This window comes from Zingiber officinale, chromosome 5B, assembly GCF_018446385.1.
Source record: "Zingiber officinale cultivar Zhangliang chromosome 5B, Zo_v1.1, whole genome shotgun sequence".
NCBI lineage: Eukaryota > Viridiplantae > Streptophyta > Magnoliopsida > Zingiberales > Zingiberaceae > Zingiber > Zingiber officinale.
In genome coordinates, this window is record NC_055995.1 from 46521901 (window position 1) to 46536976 (window position 15076).

Below are 15076 nucleotides of genomic sequence, written 5' to 3' on the forward strand. Positions count from 1 at the left end.
TTATTAACTTCCTATAGTCATCCATAAATGGAAGTCTGTTCTAGTGGTCCGCAAACAAGCTCATCCGTTATGGAGGAAGGCACTCAGAGCCAACGCGCAAGCTTGTTTGCATCACTTACAAACCAGTAATGGAGACCATGGGATTTACTTAAAAATCCTTCTCCCACTTAGTTATTTATAAATGAGGAATTTTAATTATGCTAGCCTACTAAACTTGTAAACTAACATGCACACACAGCACAATATAAAAGCAATAAATAGAAAATCTAATTTTCAACTATTATGGCTTTTATCTTTAATTGTCCTCCGTGTGTTGTCATCCGAAGCTGCTGCCATATTTGGCCACCGCCACCGGGTCTAACTGTCGCATCCATCTTGCTCCGAGTTTCGCTGCGCCTCTGGTCCTTAGAAGGTTCCACGCTTTGCAAGATTCGATCCGCGACATAAATAGAATTTTACATTTTGATCCTATATTCCATAAAAGGAATGTACATGTATCTAGATCAAAAATAAAATCCTAATAAAACTAAATACAGCTCCTGCTGTATTTTAATACAATCATGCACACACAGATAAATTGCCCTTGACATGTCCAAGGGTCCAATCACACACATAATTAACTAAAAGCCATAATAGTTGGATCCTGCATCCATAGAGTTAGCACATCCTACTATTAACCTGCCTAAATTATGTATGACATGTGCATAATTAAACTAAATACCAAATACACAGAGGCAAAACCCTAGCTCTGATACCAATTGTTGGTTGCTACTCGGAAAGCCTATAGGTTCCACTGTACAAAAATTTTGTACAAAGGTCTGAACCTTTTCCTAGCTACCATGTGTTCTTTTAAATTAAATTTTGGATCTCCTGCGGAACTTAACACGTTTGATCCAAAACTTAATCTATTTGTTCTTTTAGGTTTTGACTTGGATCTCCTGCGGAACTTAACACGTTCGACCCAAGTCTCCTTAAGTTATTAATTCCATTAAATATTAATTTCCATAAAAGGTTCCCAACTGACGGGGCGAGGCACATGGCCTTCTTGGATATGGGAGCAACCACCACCGACTAGACAAAACCTTTAATAGAAAGCTAATATTTAATTTCCTAAAATAACTTTAGGTTAACCAAAGAGAACAATCAAATCACAAGGAAAAGAAAGAAACAAAAGAACACAACTTCAAAAACATATTCGAAATACTAGAACGTAAGCCTCTTGTATTTGGTATTATTTCCATAAATAACTAGCATGATGCGGAAATAGAAATTACTAGTTATACCTTGTAGAAAAACCTCTTGATCTTCTACCGTATTCCTCTTCTAACCTCGGACGTTGTGTGGGCAACGATCTTCCAAGATGAGAAACCACCAACCACCTTCTTCTTCTCCAAGCAAGGTTCGGCCACAAAAGAAAAGCTTCACCAAGGAGAAAAACCAAAATACTAACCAAGCTCCAAGAGATGCTAGCTTTCTCTCCTTCTTCTTCTTCTTCTCCAAGTAGTATCCGGCCACCACAAAAGCTCCAAGGAGGGGAGAGAGGTTCGGCCACCACAAGAGGAAGAGAGGGAGAGGATGAACCGGCCACCACAAGGAACAAGAGAGGGAGAGGAATAATAGATGTTGTGTCTTGTGAAGGCACCCTCACCCCTTCTTTTATATTCCTTGGCCTAGGTAAATTAGGAAATTTAATTACAATAAATTTTCCTTAATTTCCTTGACATGATTTAATTGAGAGAAATAAAATAAAATTTCCCCAATTAATTTATGATGACCGGCCATATCATTGGAATACAAAAGAGGACAAGTTTTAATCAACAATTAAAACTTCCTAATTTGTTTCCGGAAATTTTAAAAAAATAAAATTTCTCTTTAAAATCTCTTCATGGTTAATAAAAGGAAATATCTATAATTTTAATTTTATTAACATGTGAATAATTTTAAAGAGAAAATAAAACATCTCTCCAATCTACAAATAAGGAAAGAGATTTAATCTCTTTCTTTAATCTTTTGTAGATCTTTTACAAGAGAGATATTTTAATTTTAATTCTCTTTAAAATATATCTTCCACATAATAATAAAATTTAAAATTAAAATTCTTTTTAATTTAATGGGGGCCGACCACCTAAGCTTGGGTTCAAGCTAGGGCCGGCCACCCATGAACCAAGGCTTGGCCGACCCTAGCTTGAACCACAAGCTAGCTTGGCCGGCCCCTTTCTCATGGGTATGAAGGTGGGTATAGGTGGGTATAGTACTCTATAAATAAGAGGCTACGATAGGGACCGAGAGGAGGAATTGGTTTTGGTCTCCCGATAAAATTAAGCATCCCGTGTTCGCCCCGAACACACAACTTAATTTTATCAATAATAATTCATTCCACTAGAGAACTATTATTGAACTACCGCACCAATCCCAAATTACATTTTTGGACTCCTTCTTATTATGAGTGTGTTAGTCTCCCTGTGTTTAAGATATCGAATGTCCACTAATTAAGTGAGTTACTGACAACTCATTTAATTAATATCTAAGTCCAAGAGTAGTACCACTCAACCTTATTATCATGTCGGACTAAGTCCACCTGCAGGGTTTAACATGACAATCTTTATGAGCTCCTCTTGAGGACATTATCAACCTAGTATCACTAGGACACAGTTTCCTTCTATAATCAACAACACACACTATGAGTGATACAATTTCCCAATTTATCGGGTTTATTGATTCATCGAACTAAATCTCACCCATTGATAAATTAAAGAAATAAATATCAAACATATGTGCTTGTTATTATATTAGGATTAAGAGCACACACTTCCATAATAACTGAGGTCTTTGTTCCTTTATAAAGTCAGTATAAAAGGAACGACCTCAAATGGTCCTACTCAATACACTCTGAGTGTACTAGTGTAATTATATAGTCAAGATAAACTAATACCTAATTACACTACGACTTTCTAATGGTTTGTTCCTTTCCATTCTGGTCGTGAGCTACTGTTTATAATTTATAAGGTACTGATAACATCATCTTCTGTATGTGACACCACATACTATGTTATCTACAATATAAATTAAATGAACAACTACAAACAAATGTAGATAATTAGACCAAATGTGATTCTTTATTCATAATGAATGTTTACAAAGCTTAGGCTCTCAGTATACACTCCAACACAGCTAAATAGTCATGAAACTCATGGCTTAAGTATTCACCACCTCGATCTGATCGAAGTATCTTAATACTCTTGCCAAGCTGGTTCTGTACTTTATTCTTGAATTCTTTAAACTTTTCAAACGATTCCGACTTATGTGTCATCAAGTACACATAACCGTATCTACTGAAATCATCAGTAAATGTGATGAAGTACCTATAACCGCCTCTAGCAGAGACATTGAAAGGGCCACATACATCACTATGTATGAGTCCTAACAGATCAGTCGCTCTCTCGCTGTGCCCACTAAAGGGAGTCTTGGTCATCTTGCCTCGTAGGCATGACTCGCATATCTCATATGATTCTAAATCAAATGAGTCCAGGAAACCATTCTTATAGAGCTGGGATAAGCGCTTGTCATTTATATGACCTAAGCGACAGTGCCAGAGATAGGTGTGGTTCATATCGTTCGATTTGAACCTCTTAGTACTAACGTTATAGATTGATCTCTCAAGGTCTGGAATATAGAGTCCGTTCATCAGAGGTGCACTACAATAGAACATATCGTTTAAATAGACAGAACAACATTTGTTCTTTATTATAAACGAGAATCCTTTCTTGTCCAAACAAGAAACTGATATAATGTTCTTAGTCAATGCAGGCACATAACAACAATCGTCTAACTCTAGTATAAGCCCAGAGGGCAGAGATAGAAAATAAGTCCCTACAGCAACAGCAGCAACCCGTGCTCCATTGTCTATCTCGCCCTTTGTCAATGCTCTGCTATTTCTCAGTGCTTGTACATTAGTACAAATGTGCGAAGCACATCTGGTATCTAATACCCACGACGAAGAAATAGAGAGGTTGACTTCTATAACATTTATACCTGAAGTAGAAATCTTATTTCTCTTCTTGTTAAGATCTTCCAGGTGTCCTGTGAAGTTCCTCTTCCAGTGCCCTACTTGTCCTTGATATAGTTGACGAAGATGTGCAACCATATCGTAAGCACCCATCAACTCATGTTGCTTCTGAAGCTCAGAGTTCATGGTTGCGAGCATTAGACAGGACACATCTAATGCGTCATCTTGATGCTTCTTGTAAGCATCCCGGTCAGCTCGCGTGGCAGTGGTAGGAGGAGCCTCCAGAATGGGCTGCTCCAGAACGTACAGTTTACGTTCCTGAGTGAGAACTATTCTCAAGTTCCTGTACCAGTCCAGGAAATTCGCTCCGTTGAGCTTGTCCTTCTCAAGGACTGATCGCAGGGAGAAGGAATTCGTGTTCGACGTCATGGTTATCTACAACAGAAAATTTGCAGAAATAAATATCATATTCTTTAAAAAATCATTTAATTAGGCCTTTAATTAAATGATGCTCCCACTGAATTCTATAATTCTTGTGGGACAAGATCCACATCATACTAACCCTTGAGTTAGCTTTGGCTAATACGCCCAAGGCTTAGTATGATCGGTAGGTAACGATTACCAATTACATCTCTATGCAACTCTTGTTTATAGAATCAATATTCGCATTTATATTAAAACTCGAGTTAGCTTTGGCTAATACGCCCGAGAGTTAATATAAACTTGATTTTGTCCTACCTTTCCAACTATTGGAAGAATGCCTATAGTTGACTCGATCCAACCGAGTAACTAGGAATATTCAATCTAATTGAGTTTGTATTCACCCATGCGTTGATAGGCGGGACCAAGATTGTCCCTCCGTACCCTACCAAGATAATATGTATTGCTCTGCTTTGGCAGATTCAACAATACATGTGATCGAGGTAGTGATAGGTATCAGGCACGGTTAGGCATTAGAGTTGAGTCGATTGAGATCTAATCTAATCGAAAAGGATGCATCTTGTGCACAACTTAGATCTAATCTAATCGCAAGGGTGCATCATGTGCACGACTTAGATCTAATCTAATCGTAAGGCACTAATTAATTAACTACTTATTAAATATGCATTACATACACAAGCAATTAATTAATCTATTTGTGATTTAGTCATGGCCCTACTACGATCTTCTCAAGCAAATGAGAAGATCGATTGGTCAATCTAGGGTCAACAGCTTCTCCAAGCTCCTCCCTTTGACCACCTTGTGTTGCTCGTGCCCGCCTCGGAACTCCGTCTCGTGTGGACCCTCCACCGCTCCAATTTGTACATTACAATTTGAAACTCGAGTTACATTCGAGTCTAAATCTAATTTACAACCAGAATAAGAGAAAGGCACGACGCGCAGGCTATGGAAAAAAAATAAAAATACAGCACACACAATCATATGACGGCACGCAGGCCGTATTATGAATTACAACACAAATCCAATCTTATTGGGTATTTTGGGCCATGACTATCACAAATTAATATATAATTCAAAATTATATATTTTTCAAAAAAATTCTGTAATTTTAAAAATAATTTTTACAATTTTTATGAGTAAAATTTCCAAGCGGTCCCGTTTAGCGGTTTCGGGCGCAATCGCAGAACGGATCCCCTTGCGGGGCCAGAGGCAGCGCCCCTACCCGCGATCTAACCATCGCGAGGGTTCCTTTGTGATCCAACAGCGCCTAAACCCGCTGTCCCAAAACGATTTGGGTCGAGACATTGCCGTTTCGGAAAAATCTTCCCGGCGGGTTCGTTTTTAGCGATTTCGGGTGCAATCGCGAAGCAAATTCCCTTGCGGGGTTAGGAGCAATGCCCCTACCCACGATCTAACCATCGTGAGTTGCTCCTTTGCGATCTAATGGCACCCGACCCCGCTGTCCCAAACGGATTTGGGGCAAAACGAAGTCGTTTAAAAGAGAACTTTTTGGTCGCCGAAGCCTACAAGTGCCGAGACACTTGTGCTTCGCTTCTACGGAAAAATTACTCATAAAAACTCTAAAAACTTGAATACATGAATCAACTTGAGTCCAACTCAATTAGCCCAATTTGGATTACTCTTAATCCAATATGATTCATCAAATGAATCTAATCCTCTTGGTTCATCATATGAACCAAATCTCCATCTAATTGTCCTTAGTGTGTGACCCTATAGGTTCTTGTAATGTTGGCAATGCCCTAAACCCATTTAGGAGCATAAGTAATGAGCGGTATCTAGCAACACATCATTACTATCCAAGTTACAAGAATGTCGAGATCCGACATCACCTTGTGACTACTAATTGTGACTCCTCACAAAATATGTGACATTGTCCTTCTATCCTAGACATCTAGATTGATCAATATGAGGCATAGACCATGTCATCCTCTAATCAATCTAAATCTTGAACTCCAAGTAGACTCACTCGATCAAATGAGCTCAACATCTCATGTTGACTCATTTGGGCATGGCCATGCACTTAGTGGTCTCACTCTATCAAGAATACCAATGTCGCTCCCGTCATATGGGAGGGATAGATCCCATCTACATCACTCACATCCCTCTACATAATTCGTTATATACCCAGTAATCGCCTTTATAGTCCACCCAATTACGGGTGACGTTTGACGAAACCAAAGTACATAACTCCTTATGTAGGGATCCATGGTGACTTCAGGTCTAAGGACTAATAGTCATACTAATAGTCACATGAGAAAGTATATGACACTCATATAACGATCCATGATACTTTCTCATGGCGGGTCATTCAGTATACATTCTCCAATGTATACCCATGTGTCAACATGATATCTCTATATCCATGACTTGTGAGATCAAGTCATCGAGCTGACCTACATGCTAGTCTTATTGCATTAACATTGTCCCTGAATGTTAATACTCGACTAGGAATGATTTAGAGTAGTGTTCCCTATATCATCTCACTATCGATTCAACTAATCGATTGATATAGGTATGAACCTTCTACTCTAGGACGTTACTATACTTATTTTATCTTGCACTAATACAAATAAGCATAATAACCAAAAACCAAATGCCTTAATATATATACATGAATATGATATACATGAGTCCATACAATCATCAAATGATTGGCTCTAGGGCTCCAACTAACAACTTTCTCATGTGGCTATTAGTATGACTACTAGTTCTTAGACCTGAAGTCACCATAGATCCCTACATAAGGAGTTATGTACTTTGGTTTCGTCAAACGTCACCCGTAACTGGGTGGACTATAAAGGCGATTACTGGCTATATAACAAATTATGCAGAGGGATGTAAGTGATGTAGATGGGATCTATCCCTCCTATATGACGGGAGAGACATCGGTATTCTTGATAGAGTGAGACCACGAAGTGCATGGCCATGCCCAAATGAGTCAATATAGGATATTGAGCTCATTTGATTTAGTGAGTCTACTTGGAGTTCAAGATTTAGATTGGTCAGAGGATGACACGGTCTATGCCTCACATTGACCAATCTAGATGTCTAGGATAGAAGGACACTTGTCATATATTGTGAGGAGTCACAATTAGTAGTCACAAGGTGATGTTGGATCTCAACATTCTTGTAACTTGGGTAGTAATGATGTGTTGCTAGATACCGCTCATTACTTATGCTCCTAAATGAGTTTAGGGCATTGCCAACGTTACAAGAACCTATAGGGTCACACACTTAGGACAATTTGATGGAGATTAGGTTCATATGATGAACCAAGAGGATTAGATTCATTTGATGAATCAAATTGGATTAAGAGTAATCCTAATTGGGCTAACGTGAGTTGGACTCAAGTGGATTCATGTATTCAATGAGTCTAATTTAGATTATGACTCATTAAATCAACTAAATTTAATGAATTAGATTCATTATATTAAGTTAGCTTGAATCAAATGGTTAGATTAGATCAACCATGGAAGAGATTTGGTCAAGTTTGACTTGACTTGAGAGGAAGATTAAAAGTCAAGTTTTACTTGACTTTATGCCACCTCATTGGTGAGTTGGCATTGATGTGGACCAATGATGTTACTCCACATCATCATGGGTGTCACCTCATGGAAGTTACAAAGCCATTTTCTTTAATAGCTTCACATTAATTGCACTTAATGCAATTTTTGGGAGTTACACAATTTGAAGTGGCCGACCACTTTTGAATGGGAATCAAATTGATTTTCCTCATTCAAGTGCATAATTCCTTCTTCTTCCTCTTGGAGCTCTCTTCCTCTCCCTCTCCTCTTCTTGCCGTGACCTATCAAGGTGCTAGCACACCTTTGTTTAGGTCTTCTCCACCTAAGTTGTCCGTGTGGATACTTCTAGAGAAGTATCTATCTTGATACTCTTGAGATCCAGCACCGTTTGGACGAGCGGGAATGGGAAGGGCTTCGCTTCAAAGGTATAACTCTTTTCATGTAGATCTAGGAGTAGATCTAAGGAGAAACTCGTACTCGTAATTTTGTTTTAAATCTTTTCTTCGCACGAGATCCGTTGGCTAGGGTGATTAGGGATTTCCGCGACGTGAAAACGCGGTTTTCGCGGCCCGAAAAATCCAACAATACAAATATCACCCATCTCAAATATACGCAGCCACAAATTCTGTACATGTACATTTGAAAGAAATATTTCTAATCAAATATGTCATACCAATCAATAGCATCTACTGAATTTCCATTCAGTAACTTGCTATCTTCTCTAACTTCTAAACTTTCCATCTTTTTTCCTTGGCACTTAATGGCAGCAATGGCTGGGAGCCACCAGAATATTCAGGTATTTCTGCACAAGAATATGAGATATATGTATATATAAATCGGTAATATGAGAAAATATAGATAAGACGGTCAAAGTAGAGGACAAATATGCACCTGACAATTTATTGTCGATGAAGAATACCACTAAATTTACTATATTCCTTTAAGAATGTGGAGCACAAATTAATTCACTTGCTAACATGAAAACCTGAAAGATATAAAAGAAAATAGCCGGATCTCATTCAACCTACCACGTGACAAATTAATTGCTTACGGGATGCAATTATAAGCAAACTTTGAATGAGGGCAATGACCCAAGCAAAAAACTTAATACAGTTGCAGTTATGCAAACCAAGGCCCTGTTGCTTGAGTAATGGTACATATTTCTTATGTACAACATTCCACAACTACTTTGAAAAAAAAATCTGAGCATTATGATGATGGAGACACCAATAACAAAAATGGATAGAAAGAAAGGAAATATAAAATTTTAGATTTAAATTGAATGTATACATATTTTTGTATCAAAGAACAAATAAACGTGCATGCTTCACTCTATTATATATTAACCATGAATTAATATTAAACTAGGGCCTTTATTAGTTAACATGCCTAAGGTCAATATATCTATATCTTTAAATGTACCAAAGGTATATTTACAATGTCGAATAATCTGTTATCATTCCTATGTTGTCACCAAAATAAAAAACCTATATTAAAAATAAGGCACATGAAGCATATAGCCTTTTGAATATGTTAATAACTAGAGAAATCAAGTAGAAAAAAAAAATAGAAAGGGTCCAATCAAAACAGTAAGATATATGTTTTAGTGAGCAACAATGGATGAAAACATAGTCCTTTATCAAATATTTTGCAAATTATTAATGAAATTCCAAGCTTATCCGCAATATTATATATATCTAAGGAACTTACTTTGACAACAATATAAAATCAAACTCATTGATAGAAAATATTACATTTATCTTCAGAAACAATTACTTTGTGCTCTTATGAATTTAAGCATAACAAATATTGGATTTGAATAAGCATAATAAATGTACTAAAATGTACCTTCCCAGCTTCGACCTCAGTGACATCAGAACCAACCGATAGTATCTATTAACAAAATAATTGCATTGAGTAACAAACTTAGCATCTTGTTGAATTTACAGAAGAAATTTGATGGTGGTTTCTCTTTCTCCTAAATTCCACGTACCTATGGCACAACCTAACAACTATACCCTAGACATAAAAAAGAGACAATTAAGACAATTATGCGTTCGTCAACATAATCAAATCGGGAAGTTTGTAGAAATATTCTGAAAGAAGACACAATTTTTGAGTTCAAACCAAGGGTTTACAGATTAAATTGTCATTCTTGTTAAAACTACTTGTCATCCCTATTTAAAGTTCAATCTTCATCTTCGATGTAAGGAAAAATTAAGAACACAAATTATTATCATAGAGAATGATGACACCAAAGCTTGTAGTAGCTTAAACAACGGGAACAAAAATAAAAACCATAGAAACGAAGAGAAAAAACCTCAGGAATCTCCTCCAGATGAATGAGGGCCCGATCATCTTGCAATGCTACTTGAAATCGAGGGAAAAATCATAAAGGAAGTGAGTTTCCGATGGGGAGAAACTATTAAAGAGGGAGAGGGAGAGACCTTTGAGATTTCCCATTTGACGAGGTAGGAAGGAAGGCTCTAGTGGAGGAAAGAGGCGAAAATGGAGGCAAAGTGCGAGCGTAAGAGGGGTGAAAGAAAGGCTTGTTGGCGGAGAGAGGAGAGAAGATGACATGGACCATGGTTGAAAGTTGAAAAGCTCAAACCTAGAGACGATAAGATGGAACGAGATCACCATATCTCTTGAGGCATTTGGTGACATAATGCAAGGGAAGAAGGGGGTGGGAGAGGGAAGAAACCTAGCAGCGCCATGCAAAGAGGAAAGGAAAAGAACACGAAGATCACGTGGATGGAAAGTGATTGGGAAAGGTCTAATTGATTTTAATTATCAAGACAAGTGGAAAAATTATAAATCAGTTCAATTTATTGTTGAAGGAGAAAAATAATTTAACTAAAGCAAACTTATTACTTCAGTACATAGGTATATCAATTTTAATTTATGACTTATTACTTCATCAAATAAATATTACGAAATAAAATATCAAATAAATTATAAGTAATATTCATATTTTTTAACCTATGAAGTCTAAAATGGTATTTACTGTATCAAATTTAATACCGAATTAATTATCATATATTACTTCATAATTACTAATTATCGAAGTAAACTATGGCAAAGTCTATTCACAAAATTCACATAGTGGAGGAAAAGAATGGGGAACAAAGTGGATGAACATTTTACTCTTGTTGATGTGATTCTCTGTCTTTTTTTTTTGGCCAAAGGAGTATAAGGGTTGACATCCTTTATTGCTTTGAATGACTGATTAATGGTCATTCATTATTTCTAATTGCTTGGTCGTATGCCAACAACCAACCATTAAGATTTGCCATTAATTACCAATAGTTTTAATCTAGCACATTAATGCATCTCTTATGCACTTTAGCATATAGCAAAATGAATTTGGGAGGCAAAATATAAATTGATCAGTTTATCAGCAAAATGAATTTGGGAGGCAAAATATAGATTGATCAACTTTGATAAATTTTGTGCTTATCAATCTGACGACGATCACAGATTAAGGTTACATACGAGTCACCTTGATTAAATACAATTCGGATCCTACATTTACATCTTGTGTAGGTACAAGCGTCATATACGTTCACAACATCATAGCTACAATGCACCCAACTCGGTGCACCTGAGTGGGTCAAAATGCACCTGAACAGATACAAAAAATATTCTATACGAGACTAATAATCCATTCACAATGAAATTTCTTCGCCCCGTCAATTTTTTTCATTCATATTTTCGAACAGGACGTCGGCAATTTTCTTCTCCTTTATTATTTCTTTTCTTCCCTTCTACCGTCATGATCAACTTCACGCAATTCCTTTTACAAGTTTTTTCACACATAACTAGCTTTGATGAATGCAATATATCAGTTAAAAAAGCTCAAATGTTGAGATAAATTTGCAGATTGTTAACGAGGCGGAGTGCGGGAAGTGCCGAAACGTCTGGGCAACATGCTGCAACAGCTCTCCATATCGACAGGGAAACGGCGACCATTTTGGTCGCTGGAGAGCAGTAAGCCGCTTAGCCGGGAAGGCCTCGAGCTTCGACTGACATGCTGCAACAGCTCTCTCCTCTTCGCCCACACAATATCTTTTAATTACTTTTTCATTTTTTAACCTGTATTGTTTTTGAGGCACTGTGCATATCAAATTAATTACTTAATTGCCTAAATGCACCTGGCCCTTAATCAACGGCAAGACAAGCATAAAGATAGTAATTCTGGTCTATCAAAATTACTTCATCCAATTCAAAATTTCTCCCGACGGACAATTGTTTCCGAGTTATTTGTGGTTATGAATGAGTCTGTCACCGGGGGTTTCTTTTTTTAGCGCTTGAGATGTGTCTTTTAGTGCGTTGCCTGAAGCATATTGCCGTGCCCCAATTTTAAACGTTCCTCGTTTCTTCATCGTTGGTCGTCTCAGACCAGCTCTGTTTTCTCAACGAAGAAGATGGAGCTCGGTTTGAAGGTGAATCAGGCCACCGCCAAGCTAGAACCCTTTTTGATTGCCCAAAATAAAGTGGCACGGAAGCCCGCCACCGAGACGAACAACGCTGCATGCCTTTCCCTGCCGAGGAGTTTAAGAAAGCGAGCAATTAAGGTGGGCCGAATTAGAGTTGTACAGGACGAGGCAGTTGTGGCAGAAAAAAGAATGAAGTCAACAAAATTGAGCAAGGTGTCTCTCGTGAATCTTTTGACTAACAAAACGAAAATTTACGTAGGATTTATTTTTCTAGAAACAGCTAGTTCTTAATCGTATACACTAGTTTCCTTAATTACTTGCCCTCTCTGAACAACTCTTAGAGCGTACGTGTTAATGCGTTAATGACAACATATTACTTGTTTTTTTTTTATTTTTATTTTTATTTTAATCTGTACTCATTAATATATTCAAAGAATTGAACACGACTATAGTAATAAAAAAATTTATCATGTTGATATTAATAGAATTGAACACGACTATAGTAATAAAAAAATATACAAGTATGAACGATATTGTGGATACTCTTATGCTTCCACCTAGCGTAGTTGATATTTATAGGAGTATTTATTCTAATAAATGTTAGGATAAATTTTTAATTAATATAAAATGTCTTATTGTCTAATCTTCTCCCTGCAAAGGACGATCATACTTAATAACATGGGATAAACGATCGCTCTAATAATTCTAGTTATTCCTAAATTAATTAACGGTCTTTTTGCTTCAGGTCAATCCACCTCGACCTCGACCTCCCATCTTCGTTGGTCTACCGTTGGACGTTGTCTCCGATTTGAACATCGTGAATCACGACAAGGCAATCGAAGCTGGCCTTTGCGCCCTCTCCCTCCTTGGCGTCCATGGGGTAGACCTCCCCATCTCATGGGGCATCGCCACCGACAATAGTTGGTCCTCCTACCTTGCCATTGCTGCCATGGCCCGAGACGCCGGACTCCGCCTCCGCGTTTCTCTCAACCTCCATGGCCACGAGCACCCTAACCTCCCGCTGCCAAAATATGTTTCTCGCGCAGCTCACAGTGACCCAGACATCTTCTTTACTGATTTATCGAGCAACCGCTACCATGATTGCCTCTCCTTCTCCGTTGATGACCTTCCTGTCCTCGGCGGTAGGACTCCGATGGAAGTCTATGAGGAGTTCTTTCATAACTTCCGCCACGCATTCTCCGATTTCTTTGATTCCACAATTACGGTAAGAGAACACGCTTTCTTAATCACTTTCTTTCGAAGCATGGTAAAAATGACACTTAATTTAACAGGACATAACTGTTGGCCTTGGACCCAATGGCGAACTTCGATACCCTTCTTTCCCGCCACCGAGCAACAACCGACCAATCATTGGTGTAGGAGAGTTCCAATGTTACGATAAGTACATGCTGGCAGACCTAAAGCGGCATGCCGAGGATGTATGCCAACCCTTTTGGGGCCTCGGAGGCCCTCATGACGCGCCCCGGTACAATGCATCGCCTAACTTAGGCAACAATTTCTTCAAGGAGAGGAATGGATCCTGGGAGACTCCCTATGGCCAATTCTTCCTTTCATGGTACTCCGGGATACTCCTTTCTCATGGTGATCGCTTGCTCTCAGTCGCATCAAATGCCCTTGGCGATTTGCCTACACCCATGTGTGCCAAGGTGCCTTTTGTTCACTGGTGGCACAACACCCGATCGCGTCCATCTCAATTGACCGCTGGACTCTACAACACTCACGGCAGAGACGGCTACGAGAGCATCGCATCCATTTTTGCAAAACATTCTTGCAAAATGATCATTCCGGGTATTGAACTCTCAGATCGAGACCAACATCAAGAACTCCAGTCTAGCCCGGAGTCGTTGTTTTCTCAGATAGTAACGGCATGCAAGAAGCATGGAGTGAGAGTTGTTGGCGAGAACTCTTCTCTCATCAGAGTTGGTGGTAATGGATTTAATAGGATTAAGAAGAATTTATTCGACAACAATATGAGACTAGACTCGTTAACTTACCATAGGATGGGCGTAGAGTTATTCTGTCCAGAGAATTGGCCCTTGTTTACAGAGTTCGTTAGGAGCATGGTGCAACCAAAATGGGACTCAGATGATAAACCAAACAACGAAGAAGCATTCTCAATCATTGCTTCAGAGCTTGGGAATGACCAAGAGATGCAGAGAGTATGAGAGTTGTATTCGATAAATTATGGTGTAAAATTTTACTATGTCATTGGCAGAGTTCGGATTCAAGGATCACCTTATCCTTTTTGTGGAGTGATGATTAAGATCATAGTGCTTCGCAGTTTATAGCCACCAAACATTAATTTTGATTTTTTAAAGTTCTTGTTAGGATTGGTGATGGTACGGCGCACAATGGAAGACCGGGGATAGTGTGGGGCCAATAGTCAAGGTGATGTTAGGATCAAAGTCAAGAGGAGGTGACAGACAAGGTCAGAAGGTGCGTGTCCGAATGGACTGCTTCCCCCGGATTGGACACGCCTCGCCTCAGGGTCGCTGATCTTAGTTCACAGTTGACTGACCCTTAAAGCCGGTCGGATCTTCTGAGACTTAGCTCTCCGTGTCTCGTGGTTACTGCTCTTGGTTCACAGTCGGCTAGGCCTCAGTGTCGGTCGGACCCTAAGGTTC

At 38.6% G+C, this 15076-nt stretch overlaps 1 protein-coding gene across 1 annotated transcript; it reads left to right on the forward strand.

Annotated features, from left to right (window-relative positions):
* The first annotated feature begins 8761 nt into the window (after nt 1-8761).
* Nucleotides 8762-14617, forward strand: LOC121986625 (inactive beta-amylase 9-like). The gene is made up of 5 exons (XM_042540580.1): nt 8762-8788; nt 11875-11982; nt 12393-12569; nt 13177-13656; nt 13724-14617. The coding sequence occupies exons 1-5, from the start codon at nt 8762-8764 to the stop codon at nt 14615-14617; spliced, it is 1686 nt and encodes a 561-aa protein (XP_042396514.1).
* The last annotated feature ends 459 nt before the right edge of the window (nt 14618-15076 follow it).

Excerpts from the sequence above, each read along its gene's own strand:
- LOC121986625 (XM_042540580.1), top strand. The coding sequence starts at position 8,762 with ATGGCTGGGAGCCACCAGAATATTCAG. Across the intron at positions 8,789-11,874 it reads GGAGCCACCAGAATATTCAG|ATTGTTAACGAGGCGGAGTG; the intron begins GTATTTCTGCAC and ends ATAAATTTGCAG. Across the intron at positions 12,570-13,176 it reads TAAGAAAGCGAGCAATTAAG|GTCAATCCACCTCGACCTCG; the intron begins GTGGGCCGAATT and ends TTTTTGCTTCAG.